Consider the following 23,050-nt stretch of genomic DNA (forward strand, 5'->3'; position numbering starts at 1 on the left):
ACATATCTTCACTTAGATTTCTTTTTCTTGTTCATTTGCTATTTTAAAAGGTAAATTATAAAGATCTTTAAAATTTATACACTCTCCTAAAATTATTTTCTTCATAGGAAGAGAAAATTGATCTTCAAAACACTTCAGGTGCTCTAGGGGATACATCATGGAGTGCATCTGTTAATTATAATTTGTTGAGGAGATCACTGACCACATCAGATATGGCTGGAGATGATGCCAGTTATTTGCGACTTTCTTTAGGGGAGTTCTTTGGTCAGAGATCTGAAGCACTTGGCTGCCTTGGAGGAGATAATAATGTAAAAAGGGTAAGTATAAGAAAATGCAAAGAAAAATCAAAGTAACGAAAAATTATACTATTAGTTATGCTTATGTACTATACTAGGTGATGGGTCATAATTTGTCTCACATGTTTTAAAGATTTATGTTTATTTCTATTTTACAGTCTTTAAAAACTTAGGTTACACTATATTCTTACATGAGGAAATTCATTCCTGCATTTAGAAATCAAAATCTAAGTTTGGAACATAGAAACTTTTTTGCGTTATTCTTTGAATAATTCAACTTGAATAAAACATTCAACTTCATTGAAAGTTCATTTCAGCAAAACTTTCCTATTTAAAAAAAATGAATTATATTTAAAATCTGACAGTGAAAACATATCACAAGATCTACAGGTGGCTTTTAATCTATATTTTTTTCTTTCTTTCTTTTTTTGACTGAGGAAATTGGGGTTAAGTGACTTCCCCAGGGTCACTTAATTAGGAAGTATTAAGTGTCTGAGATCAGATTTGAACTCAGATTTTGAACTAAATCTCTTTCTAACAAACTTGAAGGAATATTAACATTGCCCTATTCTATCCAAACCTTAAGATATTGTTACATTATATGAAAAAAAGGATTTTTTTCCTTATGTGGAATAATTTTTTTTTGCTATTTTTATAGAAATATTCAGGGAAATTTGTAAATTACTCTCTGTGTCTTTATATATAGGTAGTTAATATTTGAATTGAAAAATATTAAAGGGGATATTTTATGGATATTTTAAAGTAATAAATACTGGCTTTTAGAAGATTTATGTTATATATTCTTAGATATTTTAAAAATGTAGTTAATTCTTTGAATTGATAATTTAGTTTTGAATTGGATTCATAAATACCTTATTAGTGACTGTTCCAGAGCTCCTGGGACAGACTAAAATTTTAGGGCAATATATTTAGCTTAGACTTTGCAGAGAGCCTAAAGCATTATAAATTATTTTTCTAAACTCTCCTCAGATTGATATAGATTAAATTCATAAAGCTTATTTGACAACATACAATAATTTTTTCTCATCTTAATCTGATTTGAGATTTGGTTTTATTATCATCGTTAGCCCTGACCAATTATCACAGGACAAACTTTTTTCCCCCAAGCAAAATTATTTTACAACTTCAAATTAAATCACTAAAAATGGTTGTAGTCAATTATTTTTAAAATAGTAAATTTTTAAAATAGCAAATGCATAATCCTAGTTTGTACGACCAAAGAAGTGAATGAAATTGTCTTAATCCAGATTCTTTTTTTGAATTGGTAAGTGAAAAGAAAATACTTTTAATTCATCAAGGTAAAAAGAATATTCTCTTTTGTTCCTTGTTCCTGGATCTTTGTGAAGTGTGAATTTGTATTTGATGTAGTTTTTTTCTCTCTTGAATGATGAGGATATTTGAAATAAAATGTTTGAAAGATAATTGCTTTTTGTGATAGAACAAAAGAATACTGCTTAGCTTAGTGCCTTTCTATCTCCTTTTCTTCCCTAAGTACCAGACAAATAGTATACTTAGATTCTAATAAAAATCACTCATTTGTTAAATGCCTATATATAATGCTATTTTATATATATTTACACACACATCTATATATGAATCTTGTGTGTGTATATGTGTGTGTATATATATATTTATGTATGAATTTTATGTATGCTTATATATATATGTGCCTTTTATATGTGTGTATGTATATATACAGTTAGGATGACCAGCAAAATTGAGTTTTTTTATCTAATTATTTATCTAATTTATTTGAATTTGATTAACATCTAAGTGGATGAAATATAATACAGAATTATAAGTTCATAAAATGTATACCCACTGCTATTGTAGTCAGTTAAGGACTTTATAGAAGAGGTAGCATTTGATTGGTTCTTCAGCGATTAGACAGATATGAATAGATTAAGATAAGCAAATAGAGGAAGAAGTACTTTCATGCATTTTATTAATGTGCTGCAGAGTAGAAACCTGAAAGAAGGGATTACTTTAAGGGTTTTTTTTTTTTCAACTTTGTGAACAAAGCATTTATAGTGTATTAAATTGTGAGATATATAAGTGGCATTGTACAAAATGCTTTTCTGTTGAATTGGTTTCACATATATTGTAGAGAAACTAGGATTAAGGAGGGAATTGTCAAATAAAAAATCCAATTGTAAATCCATTTTCAGGACTATAAAGCAAGGTATATCAAATTGAAATGGCATTTTGCAATGAAAGATGCTATAATTGAGTTATTTAAAGGACATTTTGCTTGGAGGGTTGGGTTTGATGATGGATTGTAATATTTCTGAACTACTTTGTAAAATGTGAACTGCATTATAGTAAAATTTCCTATATTACAGTTTGAAAATTTTTAAAAATAACATGTTCAATTATTTTGTAGCCATCGTTTGGTTACTTTATTACATCTCCAGAAAAAAGAGAACCTGTAGCTCTATTGAGGGAATCTGATGTGTCAGCAGACAATTTAGAACGAGATCAAGAGCAGCATGTTCTCTTTTCAGGTAATGGTTGAAGTTTTGGGGCCTAATTAACTCTTATTATTGTAATCTTAATAGTTGCTTTCACTCAAATCCATATTTTCTTAAATGTTGGTAGGGATAGCTACTGAGCAGTCTCTTAAAAATGCTCAGTTTTTCTTTTCCCTGCATTACTATTTATTTAGATTAATTTAGGATTTTAGATCTTAAATGTTTGTTGATTAATTGGGTCCAAGAAAGATTTCCCTGTCATTGATTAATTGGACCCCAAAAAAGGTTTTTCTGTAGGCTTCCCAACCCCCAGATTAATAATTTCTTTTAGAGATTTGTGGTGGCTATTAGTGATTCTTTCATTATGATAGCTAAATTACAGTTTTTAACAGACTATACTACATTCTATGTCTTAAATAGATTCATCCACTAATAGGCTGACCATTAATTATATGATAAATGTACACATAACTTAAATTAACATAATACAATACAAATTAAAATGTAAATGGACCCCAGTCTTACCATTATCATGTGGCTTCTGCAGTGGTTGTGGCAGAATAATAAATGAGATAGGAAAGGATGCCGAGAATCAGTTTTTGGTCATCTGATGAACGTTAAATGTTGATTATTTTCAAGTGTGTTATTTGAGCAATCTTGACATTCCTGCTGTAAGTAAAATGAGAAGATGACAGTTCAGAGGCCTTCCTTGAGAGACAAAGAAATTGGCAGAGTTGGTTTTATCATTTCTTAGTAATTTTCTCTTTTTGTTCTTGATAAACATTTATAAAAAGACTAACATGAAGATAAGCATTTTTGTCAGTTTTTTTGGCAGAGGAGAGTGAGATAATGGTTTGCTGAGAACTCAAAAAAGTAGTCAAGTTCAATCAACATATACTTTAATACTTGGTAATTAACCCTAACCCTAAATATAAAGGTATATGATTTAAGAGAAGATGCTAAAATTTTTGGAGAGAATATATCAGTTGTAAAAAATGAAATAAGTTGTAGACTTAGATCACATAGACGTCTCTCCTATTATATATTGTGAATGTTTTCTTAAGAAAAGGAAGGTGTTAGATACTACATAGCACCAAATAATATGAAGAAAACTGATCATATTTTAGCAGAAAAGGAATGATAACATATATAGAAGTCATTTCCAAATTGACTATGTTAAACTATCTTTACAAATCAACTTCAAAATTAATATCAAACAAATTATAATAAAAATGAAAACCTGAGACATCCACTTTGGGCCAACTATAACCCAATCTTTTAATCAAGCTGAATAGCTTGGAATGCAACAAAGTATGAAATAGCTAAAGAACTGACACCAACACAGGTTTCTTAAAGAAGTTTAGCCCAAGTAAATAAGATCATTACCATAGATAAAGTCACAAGAGCCTTGAAACTTCTTTAACCAACATGAATTCCTTCCCAAGGAGCCAGATGAAAGCCAATTAATTAAATGTCTTCTAAGTATTGGGCTCTGGAAGTGTAAGACAAAAGTGAAAATTATTTTGGAAACTAAAAATGAGGATTAAAGCCTTTAAGGGACTTGTATTTAATAAATACAAATAATAAATATATATGTAACTATATTTTCTATACTATTCATTGAATTTAAGAGTCATTAGATGAGTTCAAATCCCAGATCAGCTGGTTAAGACCTTGGATTGATCACTTAACCACTTTTGGACTCAGTTTTTTCATCAGTAAAATAAAGCAGTTGGACTAGATGTCATTTCAGGGCTCTAGAATTTTCCAAGTCCCTATGTATTCTCAGCAAAGGCCTTTCCCACTTTGGAATAGTTAAAGGCATTGCTACTATAACCAATGAAATCTTGAAATTAAAGAATGGAATGTAGTCAAGAATGGATCTATAGGAGTCAGAGAATTGATCTGATCCTAGTTCTGATAAGTTTTGTGGCCTGGAATAAAACACTTTGTCACTGAGGGCTTGAGTTTGTGTGACCTATAGAAAGGGAGAAGGTATTTGGCCTCATAAATTTTATTTATGCCATAAGTCTACATACCTTTTTTTTTTCTTTTTATTAAAGCTTTTTACTTTTTCAAAACATGTGTGGACAATTCTTTAACATTAGCCCTTGTAAAACCTTGTGTTCCAGTTTTCTCTCCCTTCCCCCACACCCTCTCCTAGATGGCAAGTAGTCCAATATACATATCTTTTTTGAAGTAAATTATTTTAAGTTCAAATTTCACTTATTTAAATGTTTGAGCGTTTAAATTAGATGTGCTAATTGTTGTGTAGGGTGTAGAGGGTGTATAAAAATAGTCTTGGTTTTCAAGGTATTTATAATTGAGTAGGTGAAATAAGACAGAAGATCATCTGGAGAGAAGGAAAGTAAGGCAAAAACATTTAAATGTAATCATTTGGAATATTTTTCTTTTCATCCTTTTACTGTGAACAGTATGCTTATAATCTGTATTACTCATTTGGGCATGGATTTATTTAAATGACATATTACAGTCTCATGATAATCATTATTAATGATTTCATATATTAGTTGAATATCATTGTTTATAGAAAAGTGCTATGCCTTAATCATGATTCTTACTGTGCATTTATATAAGACTTAACATTTGTAAAGCATAGATAACTTTGATTTGAAACTTTCAGGGGATGGACTAAATCCACATAGTTATTTAACTGTCTGAAAAGAGTCAGGAGTCTCTTCTCCTTCTTCCCAAAATAAAACAGCATAGATATTAACATCAGCTGCTGATTTGTTCATTGCCTCAACTCACTCTTATTTAGTGAAAGATTGAAGTCTCTTTTTTGACAGTTGTCATTTCCTTGTAGTCTTCAGTCTCATGGATTAACAGTTTTCAATTCTGTTATTTCTGTGTTACACTGTAAATATTTTTTTTTTTCAGAAGATGTAAAAGAAAAATCCAGGAAGCCAGTATGTGATGGATCAGTCACATTTAACATTGATGATTTGGAGACCACTTCACAAACAGATGAAAATAAAAATTTTAAAGAAAGAACAGAGGTATTTTGATTTTTTTAATGAACAATTCACATTTAAGTAAAGTTATTGATTACTGTTAATATAGAAGCAATATTGATGCTCATTTTTTCTCTAATTATCTTTAGTGATCAGAGATAATAGATAAATGTTTAAAAGTGCATGTTTTAAGAATTTATGAAACATTTGTTTTTATATAATGTAAAACATATTCTTCATTTTTACACTATGCTTAATTGTGACAGTTTTTGATGACATCCCTGAAAGTTATTTTTACCATAATTTTATGTAATGCTCAAACCTAGAATTCCATGGCTTATTCCTATATAATTGTGTACAGGGTAGATTTGAGTCTCTTCAGAAAAACAGATAAAACAAAAAAAATTCTGGCATACTGTGGAAAATTAAGTCTTTGTCATTAAAAATATATGCATTTATATAAAAAAAATTGTCTTCTCTTTTTCCTTTCCAACTATGTTTATCCTTAGCAGCTGTCTGTTTTGCCTGTTCTGAAGGCTGGCTTAAGTTGTTGGCATTTTAAAGATTTTGAGTCTTTATTACCCCTTCTTTTCAATATGTGCTTTATTGGAAGGCTTGAAGGAGTCATTCACAAACTTTAAGTGCCATTTTTTTCTTGCTGGATTTATTGCTTGTTTTTTTTTTTTTTTTTTTTTTTTTTTTTAATCATTGAAATTGTTTAGATTTGTAAATCTCCTTAACAGCTTATGGTTGAATGATGCGCATAAATACTGATGTTTTATTGGGTCACTTAGCTGTTACATAGATTAATTCTTGGATGTACTAAGTCTCTTATAAGCATTATAATGATCACATCATGTTTTCATTATGTACATATATACATAAGTTGAATTAGTTAACTTTGAATATAAATTCTTTTCGTTTTTTAGGATACTTTGGTCCACAAAAGCAACAATGAAAGATATGAGAGCAAGATTCCTGATAGTAGTGATACTATACTCAATATAAGTACCATTGCTTCAGCTATTGCTAATGCTTCAGTGAGTGCTGATCCTTCCCAATTAGCTGCTATGATAATGGCACTTTCAAATAAAAACAAACAGAAGATTTTTCTAGAAGCTAGTAATAAAGAGAGGGACTTGTCTTTTGTGAATCAAATGCTCCCTAGTCATTTAGAAAGTAATGGAACCAATACATTTGATATGGAAAAATACCTCAAAAAAACAGAAGTTAGTAGACATGAAGGCAATTCTGATAACTTTTTGAGAACTGGATTATCAGGTTTCTGGAATTTTTCCTTATCCAATAAACAGACCACACAAGATTTTCTTGAAGTAGATGTACACACTGACAGTGTAAATGTAAGGGAAGCAGAAGAGAATCCAGATGTTATTTCTAGTAAAGAAACAGAAATAATAAGTCAGGAGTCATTTGGTGTATCTGACTTAAGTAAAAATATTGAAAAACACTGGGATAACAAACAGTGTATAGAGAATATTCCTGATAAGATGATGACTAAACATTTAGTACCCAAAACAACCTTGGCATTTGGTAGAAGTAATGTAAGAGAATCCTTAATGGATGATAGTTCAGAGAATGATATTTCACTCAAAGCTAAATCTTCCTCATTAAAGCAGATTGCGAGCAACGAAATGAGTCCTCTAAATTCACTCCTTATTAATGGGGATAGAGAAACAGTTGATAAGATATTTTCCACTAATGCCAAAATACCAGATGTTGGTAGATGTGAAAAACCTGTATTGATCCACACCCCAAAGCCTTGTAGTTATTTGCCAATAAGGAATTCTACCACAATGTTGAACTGGACATCTATAGAATGTAAAGAAATGCATGATGGAGAAACTCAGAAGCGAAATGAGAGCAATTGTGAGCCACACAGAAGTGACAAACATCTGATCTTTGAAAAATCTTCTGCTATTGGTAAGTGTTCCTTTATACATGTGTGTGTTTGTGTTTTGTGATCATTTTCACCACATTTCATAGTGGGTTTTTTTTTTTTCCTGTTTTCATTGAGGAACAAACCACTGTTTAACAAATTTGAAAGATATTTCTCCTAAACGTGATCTACAGTGTTTAGAAGATGAACAATTTAGCTTCAGACCTTCAACTTCACCACTGATTCATTCTTCTCCTAGTGAAGTTTCTGAAACACCTATTTCAGGGTAAGTGTTTTTTGAAGTGCCAAAATTGTTATCCTTATATACCTAGCTTTTAAGAATGTAAATTTTAAAATGTACACAAATTTTGACAGATCCTTTATTTATGAAGATAAAAGGGAAATTTTTTGTCTAATTAGTAATCAAGTGATTTGATGAATCAGTTCATTTTCTAGGGATTAATTGAGTGTTTTAAAAAAGTTATGAACAATTGAATAATTTCCTTTACATGATTTTAGATTGTTTTGTAGGGCGGTTCAACTACTTCACATTCCATTGAACAGTGTAATCAACGCTGTTTTTTGTCTTATAACCTTTCTAGCAGGTTTCCCATATATGATATTTTTGAATTTTTTTTGCACTTTTGCATTTTAGCATATAATAGTTATATATGTTTTCTCTGCTCAAAAGAAAACATTTGAAATGAGGCCTTAGAAATCTTAAACTTTCTATTGATTAGTCAGTCTCTCATGTTCGACTTGCTCGATCACTATTAGCAAGATTTGTCTAGCTTACTGTACGCATAAAATACCAATCAACAGATTTTCCTAATCCAGGTTTCTTTATTTCTTTGTCTATTTCTGTTGTCTATTAATGCTTTGAATTCATTAGTAACAGTGACATATGGGGAGGGGGAAGGATAAGTTCACTTTTCTGGTACCTTCATATCTTACAATTTTTGGGGAAAAAAATTTTTTTAATGCCATAAATGGTTAATTTGTATGCAATGAAGTGGTTGATTTTTATAAAGTAGAATTTTTAGTCAGTCTGAAGCTTTAAATAACATTTTTTATTTAGCTTGTAGAATAGGAATTTTAAGCACATTTAACTATAAAAGAAATAATTTGATCTACCTGTATAGATTACTTGTTTTGTCCTTGTTTCTTTCAGGTTAGTGTTTTAAATACAACAAAGACCACATAGAAATGAGAGTTTAATTTTAATTTGAGACAATTTAAAGCAAACTTGGTAGTTTGATAATTTTTGTCACACTTTGCTTGTTTGCATTAATTGCTGTGTAAAGAGTCTTTAGAAATTTAGGAGAGGTCATATTTTTGAAATATGAACAATTAAGATTAATGGCAGAAATTCTAGGGATATTGAATAAAGATCACATTATAATTGATGATACCTAGGTTTTCTTTTTTCTTTCAGACTTGAATCAAATTTTCTTAGCTCATCAATTCATCTTCAGAAACCTTGTGATAGTATTTTATCCCAGTCCGTATATTCAAGTCCAAGTATGGCTCGGTTAACTTATGTCTCTGTCCATGATAGCGTGGCTGGTGATATTTCTGGGAACAGTCAGGTAATATGCTTCATGGTAGTTACACAATCACTGTTTTATATTTAAAATCATAGATTTTACAGAATTTTGGAAGGAAGTGACCTTAAAAATCACGGAAATGGTGTGTTAAGGTTCATATGCAGTTTCCACAGAGAAAGAAAAGCATTTGGAATAGAAATATGACGACAGAAATTTATTTGGTTTGCAAAAGACAATTTACATAGGTATGAGCTGAATACCTGCTTTACATGCCAAATTATGCATTCAAGGCAGCACAAATGAATGTTTTTTGTAGTGTGTAAATTTTTTAAAATGTAAAATTAGTTTTTTTAGTTTGAAAATTTTAAAATGAAGATGTTATCTGATTGATACAAGGACTCTCTCAATATGTGTATATATATATATATATATATTCATTCATCTAAGGATCATCCATATAAGTTTATTAGGATAATTTGATTTTATCATTTACAGTTTTCTGCAATTTGTTCTAAATAAAATTTTTTGTTACATTTAGAGTGATGCTCCTAGTGAACTTAGTACAACAATTGTTCGAGCCAGTCCAACTCCTTTGGAAGAGCAAGCTGTAGAAAGTGTCAAAGAAAAGGAGCCATTACAAAACAATGATAAAATCTCAAGTGTTAATCCAAGCAGTGTGAATAAGAACACAGAAACAGACCGACCTATTACTTGTGATGACAAAGTTGAAGATATACTATCAAACTCTAAAGTTTCTGAAAACTCTTCTCTTAAAAGCACCCAGCAATTCACTCATGATGAGTTGGGCCAAGTAATTGAGACTTTACCAAGCAAATCATGCGCCTTCCATCCACCCATGTCAGCTAAAATAGATACACCTGTGTCTTGCCAGGACAGAGTGACCCAAAGTCAAGAAATAACCTCTACACATATGTTACCACTATATAGTGGTTCAAGCAGCCACTTTCCATTGCCTCAGAATACTTTGGGCGATCAATATGTGTCAGTTCCTGGTATTAACTCTCAGGCTCCTGCTTCTGAAATGCAGTCTTTGTCTGGTGCAGTCCCCACACTCCTTAATAGGAATTCTCTTACCACACCACCATTTAATGCACAGCAATATTTGGGAACTGCATCAACAGGAAATGTTGCTTTGCCTCAATATCATATCAGCAGTTCTACAGTTTGTGGTCATTCAGGAGGATATCCTTGTACTGCCATTCCAGGAGAACATATTCAGAATTCTGTTGCAGTGGGAATGTTTCTAGGACATAATGCTGGTTCTGGATTACTGGGTCCTACTTCTCTTTGTAATGCTCATTCTAATACTTTAAATCAGAATCTTTTAAGTACTACAAAACTGTTTTCTGGGCCACCCATTGGAACTTATGGAATTGAACCATGGGAATCACGAATTGCATCAAGGTGTGGTAAGAAACTTTTTTCATTGTTATTAAGTTTGCTTAATATAGGATAAGAACTGAATTGTCGGAAGAGATAGTAAAGCTAAGTCATAGGATTTTTATGTATGAATGGATCTTTTCACAAATTGAAATTTTTAAAATTATGATATCAACAAAACAAACTGGGAGCATATGGAATAAAAGCTATACATAAGCCCTTAACATATAATATATATCTTAACAGAGGAGAAAGTAATTAACAGTGAACAAAAAATATCTTGCTTTTTTTTTTTTCCTATCTGGAAATTCTATTTCTTTTGACTTTTCTTCATAGAATTGTAGTTGGTGTACCTATTAGTCTAATTCTTCTCATCTTTTAGTATTTTTATGTATCCTTATAGTTTATGTCAATATTAACATAACATAAATTATAATTTATGTGGCTAATCTCCAGTTGCTAGGCATGATATTTTCAATTTAATGCTATTATAAATACTGATGTGAGTGAAAAATAGATCCTTTTTTTCTTTTCATGGTATTCTGAGAATAACTGGCCTCGGAGACATAAAGGACTGGATTCAAGTCCTTTCTCTGTCATACACTGGCCATGGGACTAGGCCTCTTCTCATTGCTCCTGGGGCACCTTGCCTGTTAAGTTGAGAACAGATGCTGGTTTATATTGGTAGAGGCAATTTTTTCCTATTAATGAAATCCTTGAGTCAAATGGAAGACTTGAGTATTACTGATAAATTTTCTTTCCATATTGTGTTCCAAAAATACTTCCTGCTCATTTGAAGTTTTGCTAACCAGTTTTACCTAGCCTTATTCATAAAAAAATGGGTGTGCTATCCCCAGTTATCCTGATCTGTATCTGGCCATTAGATTCAGATGGCTTTGGAGAGAACAGTGAGGTAGGTGACCTTGCACAGCCCTCTTCAATCCAGTTCACTTATATGTCATTGCATCACCTCCCTGGTGTCATGGTATTCTTTGAAAACTAAGGACAAACCCCAACAACAATATTTTTTAATATTCATTCTCTCTGAAAACTTCCTAAAGTGGAATGTTACTTTTTTTCCTACTCTTGCTTCTGTAGTTGTTATGAAACAGTGTGAATTAGTTGGAATTTCTCTGATTATTAAGGGATTTAAATGTCTTATTGTAACTAATTATGTAATTCTATTGCTTCCTTTTGAAAAGGATTAATCTTTTGACCTTCATTTCATTGTTGGGAGTATATTTCTTTTCCCAATCTGCTTCGCTGTTCTTTCGATTTTAGAGTTTTTCATTATAGAAAAATATCTTTGTATAATAAAATCTATTAACCTTCTCTTAGATAATTCTGTTTGTTTGGGACGAGTTGCTCTTCATATGTTGAGATAAATATAAATATCTTTTTTTTCCTATTTTAAAAAATTTAGATTACTTTTATAATAGTAGACCAAACTCATATTTTTGCTGTTGAGATATTCAGCTTTCCTATCGGCTTTTCTTGAATAGTAATTCTATTAACCTTTTTTAGACAATGAATTTATCAAGCATTAACCTCAAATATGCCTTAGGTTTCATTTCTGAATATTGTGCTTTGTTCCAACCAGTGTATTTCTTTGCAAAATTTTTTATTCTGAATTTAATATTTATCTGCAAATAGAAATAACAGGAAACCAGCTGTTAGCCCGTAACAGAATTAGAACCAATTAAATTTACAAAAATCTAAAAAACTTGGAAGAAAAACATTAGTTCTTAAAAATACTTGAGTTTTTAACCACATTTATTCACAGCAGAGATGAGCAGGAGGATAGCCCATTAAATGTTCAGTTATTATTTAATTGGTTTACATCAGGCTTAATTTGAAGTTGTTTCAGCATGGTCCATTTGGAACTGGAAGGGACTTTAGAAATTATGTTGTCCAACACTGTCATTTTACAGATGAGGAAATGGAAGTCTAGAAAAGTTAATGTTTTTACCCAGGCCTCACAGGGAGTAGTAAGCAGAACATCTAGAATCTCAACTCTGGTTTTGTGATAACAAATTGAGTACATTTTCTTCTCTGATTCCATGCTTTTATAATAATCAAATGAAATAATATTTGTAAAGCTCTTAGCAGAATGCTGGCACATGATAAGCCATTTATAAACTCTTATTTCCTTTTCTTCCTCCTTCCCCTCTAATAGTTAGCATTTAAATAGTATTTTATTTGAGGTTTACAAAACTCTTCAAGTTTTTATCATATTTGATCCTCACAACTACCATATAGCCCAGGGGTCCTCAAACTTTTTAAATAGGGGGCCAGTTTACTGTCCCTCAGACTGTTGGAGGGCTGGACTATAGTAAAAACAAAAGTTTTGTGGGACTTTAAATAAAGTTTTACATAAGTAATTCAGGTTAATAGCACAAATTCCCTTATTTTTCACTGCATTGTTTCTTGTAATAAAAACAGTTTATTAAAAACTCTTTATGAAGAATGATGGGAGAAGGTTGTTTGAGGTGGCAAGTTCATCCAAATAATTATAGGAATCCAATCAGGTTTCTTGTCATAGCCCTGGGTGAGGGGGATAAACGTCCTCAGCTGCTGCATCTGGCCCACAGGCCGTAGTTTGAGGACCCCTGATATGTAAGTAATGTGAAAACTAAGGCTAAGGGAAATGACTTGGTTCAGACACACAGCTAAATTGGTATCTGAGGCAGGATTTGAACTCAGATCTTAAAAACTCCCAGTCTAGGATGTATATATTCTGTCACTATTTGAAAGCTTATTTCTATAATTTCCCTTAATCTTTTCCATGATTCTTTTGATAATGAAAGGTACAGAGAAATGCAGATTTTGTGGATATTTTAGATCTTGCTACTTTACTTATGTACTATTAGATGATTTTCCTCATTTGGCTGTACAGTGATTAATTACAATAACTAACATCTAGGTCTTTAAATTTGCAAAATGCTTTATACAAATCTCTTTTCAACTTACTATCAACTCCCCTGACAAGATTATTCTCATAGGTATTATCCCCATTTTATAGAGGATTATACACAATTTGAGAGCTTGTAACTTGTCCATGATTACAAAAATATTATATAAACTTAATATACATATGTATATATACACATAAAATTTTTACATATTATATGCACATAAAATATGTGCATAAATGATGTATTTAAGAATCTAAGTATTCCTTATTTTAAGTTCAACTTTGTTTTATCTTGCTATTTTATTTCCTAGACAATTATATCATTTACTGTTATATTTTGTTGCCATTATTTACTTTTTTCATGAAGTAGACAAAGTAAACAACTATGTTTTATAATTGCTTTTTAATAAGAATGATTCAAGTGTTCGTGATTAGCTAGGGGTTGAAAATATTTTCTGTTATTTGAAGAAAATATTCCAGTATCTTACTTAAAAACATTTTAAACATAAATGTATTGATTATCAAAGAATTAATGATGTTTTTATTTTTTTATAATTGATGTCTATTATCTGATATACATTTTAATTCTATAAATTCTAATTGGTCAAGATAAGCAACTTTTCTGATTTGGAGTTAAATATTTTTATATCATTATTAGGAACTAGGCCAGCATCTTTTTTTCCCCTACATTTCCCTACATCCCTTTATTTCTTAGATTTCAAATAGGTTGTTCTTTTCCTTTGTTTTACTACTTTGATACAATTTTAGTTATTTTTCTTTATTTGTTAGTATATGGTTTTATTCCTTTTTTTAGATTATTCAGGAGCAGACTGAACTTGAGTCTGACTTTCTGGTGGCATGGGCATTAACTGTAAATATGAAGAAGGGTTTTGCTTTGGTTGTATTTAGTTTTGATAATAGTCATAAATTTTGCTGTGATTTTTTTTTTGTTTTTATAATTTTTTCATTTACCAAATGATGTTTAGTTTTTAAAAATTCAGCCAGCCCTATACTTTTCACTGGTTATGTAATTATTTTCTACTATATTCATTGTGCTGAACAAATATTGCTCACTGATATGTACTTGTATCATCTTTGACCCAGAATATGAGTAATTTTTACTTATATTTAATAATCATTTTCTGAACTTGTTTTTCTTTTGGTATAGATTGTCTACAATTCTCTTTTCTGGTATAGTAAATGTGTGGTTATGTTTCCTTTTCTCCTGTGGGTTTCCATTTCACAGGATTATGGATTTATAGCTATTAGGGAATTCATCTAATTTAACTATCTTTTCCAAATGAGATAACTAAGTTAACCAGGGAAGTCGGATGCCTTGCTGAAGTTCACAAAGGTTACATAAATAACAGAGCCAGAGGTTCAAACTTATGTCATTTGAATTTAAAGCAATCTGTCTCCACATATGTTTTTAAAATATTTTGTTTTTAGCTTAAACTTTATTCCTGTGACTTTTTTATTTCTACAAACACTTATATTCTTGTGGGTTTTTAATAAGTATATTGGTACTTTATTGGTTAAGTTTTAGAAAAGTAATCCAGGTTAATAGCACAAATTCCTTTGCTTTTCACTGCACTGTTTCTTGTAATAAAAATAGTTTATTAAAAACTCTTACGAAGAATGATGGGAGAAGGTTGTTTGAGGTGGCAAGTTCATCCAAATAATTATTGGAGTCCAATCAGCTCTCTTATCAGGGACTGAATATAACATTCCTTTGAAATCCTTTATGAGTTACTGGAGTAATTATGGAGAAATCTCCCCAAACTGAGTTTAGTAGGTGATTAGTACTGTTGAGAAGAGAACCTGTCTGATTGCCAGTTTTTAGATAGATTTTTAGTTTTTTTAAATAATAGCTTTTTTCCCCAAAAAATATATGCAGATAGTTTTCAACATTCACCCTTGCAAAACCTTGTGGTCCAAATTTTTCTTCCTTCTCCAAAATTTCTGCCTTAAACAGCAAGTAATCCAATACATGTTAAACATGTGTAATTCTTCTATTCATATTTCCACAATTATCATGCTACACAAGAAAAATCAGATCAAGAAGGGAACAGTAAGAAAACAAAAAGCAAGCAAACAACAAAAAAAGTGAAAATACTACATTGTGATCCACACTCAGTTCCCATAGTCCTCTTTCTGGATGCAAATAGCTCTCTCCTTCACGAGTCTGTTGGAATTGGCCTGAATCATTTCATCATTGAAAAGAGCTACATCCATCAGAGTTCATTATCACACAACCTTGTTGCTGTGTACCATGTTCTCTTGGTTCTACTCACTTCACTTAGCTTTAGTTCATATAAGTTTCTCCAGGCCTTTCTGAAATCATCCTGCTGATCATTTCTTAGTGAACAATAATATTCCATAACACTCATGTACCATAACTTGTTCACCCATTCCCCAACTGATGGCCATCCACTTAATTTCCATTTTCTTTCTACTACAGAAAGGGTTGCCACAAACATTTTTACACATGTTGGGTCCCTTTCGCTCCTTTAAGATCTTTTTGGGATATAGGCATAGTAGAAACACTGCTGGATCAAAGAGTGTACAGTTTTATAACCCTTTAGTACATAGTTCCAAATTGCTTTCCAAAATTGATCTCCAGGTTGGATCAGATCACAATTTCAGCAACAATGTATTAATTAGGCAGTTTTTAGACTGGGATCCAGCTGAACTCACTCGGTGTTCTCCAAATAAAGTAAATAATGCATCAAATCAAATCAAATTTTGAGACAGTAGAGCCAAGAAAAAAGAATTTTCTGAGTTTTAAGAGATCTAGAAGTTGGCAGAAAGAGGTCTTTGTCACTGGAATGGAGGCAAGACTAGAAATAGTAGAGCACCAGTATTGGGCCTTCAAGAAGGAGCTGGCTGCTTTTGGGACTCTTAACCCAGAGATGGTAAGGGGGTCCAATAACTAGTCAGAAAGAAATTACAGGGGACTCTTTGCTAGCACTGTGTACAGCTAGTGATGATTGTGGGAGCTCATAATAAGTTAGGACAGTAATCAGTTCTGATTCATACTTCCAGAATAGAGAAGAAGACTTGTTTACAATGGAGCAGGAATTTTAGTCACAATTTCAGGGTCAGGAAGAGTTCTAGTGCTTGTATTTGCAAGGGGGGGACCAAGGGCACTTCTTAAGTAAAGATCAGAATGCAGGCCATTAGGGCAAGTGATTATACCACATTGAATGCACCAAAAACTTGAAGAACATGATAACAATGGCACACACAAAAAATAAAAAGCCTAAAATTTGGCACAGTGTTTCCCTACTTCCAGATAAGTTGAAGGTTATCTTCAACATAAAGTTCAAAGTGAAGAAATAGACTGAGAGATTGAGTAAACAACAAAAAACTTGACCATAAAAAGCTATGAGGATGTCTGGGAAGACCATCACCAGGGCATAAATTTTGGAAGAAGATAATGTGAAAGCAGCTACAAGGAAACCTCAAAAAAAAAAAAAAAAATGATTGGACTCAAGACCTGCAAGAATTCCTGGAAAAGTTAAAGTGGTAGGTTTAGTAGAGGAAAAATTGGGAAAATAAATGAGAATGATATAAGGAAATTATGAATAATTTAACAGCTCTCACCCTTTTCCCTCTCACCCTCCACCTCCTCCCCTAGATGTCAAGCAGTCCTATATATGTTGAATATGTCCTAGTATATCCTAGATACAATGTATGTGTGCAGATCCAAACAGTTTTCTTGTTGCACAGGGAGAATTGGATTCAGAAGGTAGAAATAACCCAGGAAGAAAAACAAGAATGCAAACAGTTTACATTCATTTCCCAGTGTTTTTTCGTTGGGTGTAGCTGCTTCTGTCCATCATTGATCAATTGATTGCACTCACTTCTGTTCTGATTTTTCCCCTCTTTCCCTCCACCCTCTCCCCCAGATGGCAAGCAGTCCTATACATGTTAAATATGTCACAGTATATCCTAGATACAATATATGTGTGCAGAATCGAACAGTTCTCTTGTGTCACAGGAAGAATTGGAATCAATCAAAATTTCTTATTTTGTGATCAATGATGGTCTCTAGTTCATCTTTGGTCACAAATTTCTTCCTCCTCCACAAGTCTGAGAGATAAACTATCCTATGTTCTTTTGATTTTATCTTGGTATACAGTGTTAAGTGTGGGTCAATGCCTAATTTCTGCCATACTAATTTCCAGTTATCTCAGCAGTTTTTGTCAAATAATGAATTCTTATCCCAACAGTTAGTATCTTTGGGCTTGTCAAACACTAGATTGCTGTAGTTGACTATTTTGTCTTGTGAACCTAACCTATTCCACTGATCAACTAATCTATTTCTTAGCCAATACCAAATGATTTTGGTGACTGCTGCTTTATAATATAGTTTTAGATCAGATACAGCTAGGCCACCTTCATTTGATTTTTTTTTTTCATTAATTCCCTTGAGATTCTTGACCTTTTGTTCTTCCATATGAATTTTGTTATTTTTTCTAGATCATTAAAATATTTTCTTGGCAGTCTGATTGGTATAGCACTAAATAAATAGATTAGTTAAGGGAGTATTGTCATCTTTATTATATTCACTCGGCCTATCCAAGAGCACTTAATATTTTTCCAATTATTTAAATCTTATTTTATTTGTGTGGAAAGTTTTTGTAATTTTGCTCATATAATTCCTGACTTTCCTTTGGTAGATAGATTCCCAAATATTTTATGCTATCAACAGTTATTTTGAATGGAATTTCTTTTTGTATCTCTTGCTGTTGGATTTTGTTTATGATGTGTTAGAATCCTAGTGTTAACTCAGTGGAATTGATACAATGTTTATTCGTTCACACATTGGAGCAAATCCTTACAAGGTGTTAAATCACTAGTATTGATAGAAACAATGCTTAAGTTTAACACCATTGAGAGTTCACACATTAGTTCACACTTTTGGGAGATTTCAGGGTTCAGTATGAGATCTCCAAATTCACACCTCCCATAATCCCACTCTAAGAGGACGAGTCAACCTTTGAGTTTACACCTCTGAAAGAGCATAAAAACAGCTGAGCTCAGTCAGGAGAGTTCAGTTGAAAAGATTAAGAGGAGGAGCGTCATTTGGAGATTGAGAAGCCACGAGTCGGAGTTGAGCTAGAAGCAGAAGCTGGAAGAGCTAAAAGACAAACTGCAAGAGCTCTTGGAACCAAGGATGGAGAGAGGTCTCTAAGAAAGGTACCCGGGCCCAAGGAAAGAGACAAGACTTGGAAGGAGAAAATAAACATTTGGATTTTATCAGCAGGCTGTATTTGAAGTGATTATTACCCTGAACCGAAACTAAGGCTGCCTCCAGAAAACCTCCCCAAGAAACCTGCTCCCAGAGAGAACGATTATACATCATACAAAAGAAGAGAACACCACAGTGATGTATAAAAATGCTGAGGATTTATGGGGATTTATTTTGTATCCTGCAATTTTGCTAAAGTTATGAATTATTTCTAATACCTTTTTAGTAGAATCTCTGGGGTTCTCTAAGTATACCATCATATCATCTGCAAAGAGTGAGTTTGGTTTCCTCATTACCTACTCTAATTCATTTAATCTCTTTCTCAACTCTTATTGCCGAGGCTAGCATTTCTAATACAATATTGAATAATAATGGTGATAGTGGGCAACCTTGCTTCACTCCAGATCTTACTGGGAAAGGTTCCAGTTTTTCCTCATTGCATATGATGCTTACTGACAGTTTTAAATATATGCTTCTAACTATTTTAAGGAAAATCCATTTATTCTTATCCTCTCAAGTGTTTTTATTAGGAATGGATGTTGAATTTTATCAAATGCTTTTTCTGTATCTATTGAGATGATCATATGGTTTTTGTTAGCATAATTGACTATATCAATAGCCAAACTAATAGTTTTCCTAATATTGAACCAGCCCTGCATTCCTGATATAAATCCTACTTGATCATAGTGTATTATCCTGGAGATGATTTTCTGTAATCTTTTTGCTAATATTTTATTTAAGATTTTAGCATCAATATTTATTAGGGAGATCGGTCTATAATTTTCTTTCTCTGGTTTCAACCTACCTGGTTTAGGTATCAGTACCATGTCTGTGTTGTAAAAGGAATTTGGTAGGACTCCTTCATTCCCTATTTTTTCAAATAGTTTACATAGCATTGGAGTTAATTGTTCTTTAAATGTTTGGTAGAATTCACATGTAAATCATCTGGTCCTGGGGATTTTTTCTTAGGGAGTTGATTAATAGCTTGTTCCATTTCTTTTTTAAAAATGTTTAGTCTACTTACTTCTTCCTCTGTTAATCTGGGCAAGCTATGTTTTTGAAGGTATTCCTTCCATTTCATTTAAGTTGTCGAATTTATTGGCATAAAGTTGGGCAAAGTAACTCCTAATTATTGCTCTAATTTCCTCTTTGTTAGTGGCGAGTTCTCCCTTTTCGTTTTTAAGACTAACAGTTTGATTTTCTTCTTTCCTTTTTTTAATCATATTTACTAAGGGTTTGTCTATTTTGTTGGTTTTTTCATAGAACCAATTCCTAGTTTTATTAATTAATTCAATAGTTTTTTTTTTTTTTTTTTTTTTAACTTTCAGTTTTATTGATCTCTCCTTTTATTTTTAGAATTTCAAGTTTAGTGTTTGACTGGGGGTTTTAATTTGTTCCTTTTCTAGCATTATAAGCCCAATTCATTGACCTTCTCTTTCTCTATTTTATGCAAGTAGGCCTCTAGAGATATGAAATTTCCCCTTATTACCGCTTTGGCTGCATCCCACACATTTTGGTATGACGTCTCATTATTGTCATTTTCTTGGGTGAAGTTATTAATTATGTCTATGATTTGCTGTTTCACTAATCATTCTTTAATGAGATTATTTAGTTTCCAATTATTTTTTGATCTATTTTCCCCTGGCTTTTTGTTGAATGTAATTTTCATTTCATCGTGGTCTGAAAGGATATTTACTATTTCTGCCTTTGCATTTGAGTTTGAGGGGTTTTTTATGTCCTAATATTGGTCAGTTTTTGTTAGGTTCCTAATGCTGAGGAAGAAAGTGTACTCCTTTCTGTCTCCATTTAGTTTTCTCAGAGAGCTATCATATCTAACCTGTATTCTATTTACCTCTTTGACTTCTTTCTTATTTATTTTGTGGTTTGATTTATCCAATTCTGAGGGTGGTTGGATCCCACTGTTACAGTTTTGTTGTTATTTCTTCTTGCAGCTCTCTTTAATTTCTTTTAAGAATTTAGATACACCACTTGATGCATATATGTTTAATATTGATATTGCTTCATTATCTATGCTACCTTTAGCAAGATATAGTGTCCTTATCTCCTTTAATTAGATCAATTTTTGTTTTGCTTGATCTGAGATCAGGATGGCTACCCTGATTTTTACTTCACCTGAGCATAGTAAGATTCTGCTCAGCCTTTTACCTTTACTCTGATGTATCTCCCCTCAGGTGTGTTTCCTGTAAACAACATATTGTAGGATTCTGGTTTTTAATCCATTCTGCTAACCGCTTCCTCTTTATGGGGAGTTTACCCCGTTTACATTTATGGTTAAAATTACCCATTCTGTAATACTTGCCATCTTGTTAACCCCTGTTTATGCTTTTCTCCCTTCTTTCCCCTTTCTCCCCTTCCCCAGTATTAAAGTTATGAGCACCACTTGCTTCTCACAGCCCTCCCTTTTTAGTATCCCTCCCCCCCACTTTAGAGTTCCTCCCCCTATCTTACTACTCTTTTCATTCCAGTTTCTGTGTTCCCTTCCTCTTAGCTTATTCCTTCCCTTTTCACTTTTCCCTTACCACTTTTCAGTGAGGTGGGAGAAGTTTCACCATAAATTGAATATATCTAAAGTTTTTCTCTTTAAGCTAATTCTAATGATATTACGATACCCATTATATTCATCCCCCTCTATTCTTTCTTTCAGATATAATAGGTTTCCTTTGCCTCTTCTTGAGATGTAGTACCCCCACTTTACCCTTTTTCTGGTATAATGTCCTTTCCACCTCTAGTTTCTAGACCAAGGTATACATGTATTCTTTATATATCTTTATAGCAGAAATATAGTTCCAAGATTTCTTTTTACCTTTTTAGGTTTCTCTTGAGTTCTATATTTGTAGATCAAACTTTTGTTAAGTTCTGGTTTTTTCATCAAAAATAGGTGAAATTCGCATTTGTTGAATGACCATCTTCTTCCCTGGAAAAGATGCTCATTCTGGCTGGTGTTATTTTTTGGTTGCATACCAAGTTCCTTAACCTTTTGGAATATCATATTACAGGCCCTTCGATCCTTTAATGTGGACGCTGCTAGATCCTGGGTAATCCTTATTGTGGCTCCTCTATATTTGAATTGGTTTTTTCTAGCTGCTTGCAGTATTTTTTCTTTTGTCTTATACTTCTGGCATTTGGCCACTATATTTCTTGGTTTTGATTTTAGGATCCCTTTCAGTAGGTGATCAATGAATTCTTTCAATGTCTATTTTATCCTCTATGACTTCTGGGCAGTTCTCTTTGATAATTTCCTGGAAAATAGTGTCTAGGCTCTTTTTTCCATCATATTTTTCCAGGAGTCCAAAAATTCTCAGATTGTCTCTCCTAGATCTATTTTTTAGGTTTTTTGTTTTCCCAAGAAGGTATTTGACATTTTTCTCCATTGTTTCATTTTTTTGGTTTTGCTCGACTGATTCTTGTCTTCTTGTGTCATTCAATTCCATTTGTTCGATTCTGATTTTCAATGAAGTATTTTCTTCACTCACTTTTTTAATATCTTTTTCTAATTGTCCAATTGAGTTGTTTTGTTCTATGGAATTTTTTTCCATTATGCCAATTTTATTTTTGAGAGAACTATTTTCTGTTTCCAGTTCACTAATAGTATTTTTCAATGATTTGATTTCTTTATCCACTCTGTCTTTAATTGAGTGGGATGACTTGTCCAGACTCTCTTGCCAATCTTCCCTTTCCTTTTCCCACTTTTCTTTTAGCTCTCTTGAGAGAGCCTTTTTAATTTCTTCTATGAGATTCATCTGTGCTGAGGACCAAATGATATCCTCCTTTGGGGATTCACCTGGAGACAGTCTGTTTTTAGTCTCCTCAGAGTTTAAAATCTGCTCTCTATCTGTATAGAAGCTATCAATGGATAAGGTCCGTTTAAATTTTTTGCTCAGAAAAGAATCAAAGACAAACCAGCAAATAAAAAACGAAAAAACCCCAAAAGGAATCTGCTTTCTTTTTTGGGTAGGCTTTCTTGCAGAGTGCTCTCCGACTCCTGGGAATGCTCCCAAGTAACTCTTTCGAGTGGCTTACTGGAGCTATATTTATGCTACTTCTCCGAGAGTGGGATTGTGGGATATCTCCCAGCATGCTCTCTGGCCCTAAGGGAGGTGTGAATTCAGATATCTCTTTCTAAACCCTGAATTCTCCCAAACATGTGAACTCCATTGAGTACTTAGATACTTATGAGCTCTCTAAAGGTGTGAACACAAGCATTGTTTCTTTCAGTTGTACTTAGTACCTTGTTTCAAGTTCTGACCCAA

The 23,050-nt window shown here is 32.3% G+C and overlaps 1 protein-coding gene across 7 annotated transcripts in view; it reads left to right on the forward strand.

Annotated features, from left to right (window-relative positions):
- The window catches only part of CEP192 (centrosomal protein 192), a 140,948-nt gene that overhangs the window by 52,486 nt on the left and 65,412 nt on the right, over positions 1 to 23,050 (forward strand). For 6 of the 7 annotated variants that reach the window (XR_004230987.1, XM_031946670.1, XM_031946671.1 and 3 more), the window contains 7 exons: positions 108 to 317; positions 2,701 to 2,821; positions 5,690 to 5,808; positions 6,693 to 7,704; positions 7,799 to 7,946; positions 9,096 to 9,249; positions 9,746 to 10,637. Coding sequence is in view for 6 of the 7 variants with exons in the window: in XM_031946670.1 (XP_031802530.1) it covers positions 108 to 317; positions 2,701 to 2,821; positions 5,690 to 5,808; positions 6,693 to 7,704; positions 7,799 to 7,946; positions 9,096 to 9,249; positions 9,746 to 10,637 (2,656 nt within the window). In the remaining variant the exon portion in view is untranslated. The remainder of the gene's footprint in view (positions 1 to 107; positions 318 to 2,700; positions 2,822 to 5,689; positions 5,809 to 6,692; positions 7,705 to 7,798; positions 7,947 to 9,095; positions 9,250 to 9,745; positions 10,638 to 23,050) is intronic. The other variant, XM_031946672.1, reaches the window with a different exon arrangement.

The sequence above is a fragment of the Sarcophilus harrisii genome, chromosome 1 (genome assembly GCF_902635505.1).
Source record: "Sarcophilus harrisii chromosome 1, mSarHar1.11, whole genome shotgun sequence".
Taxonomy (NCBI): Eukaryota; Metazoa; Chordata; class Mammalia; order Dasyuromorphia; family Dasyuridae; genus Sarcophilus; species Sarcophilus harrisii.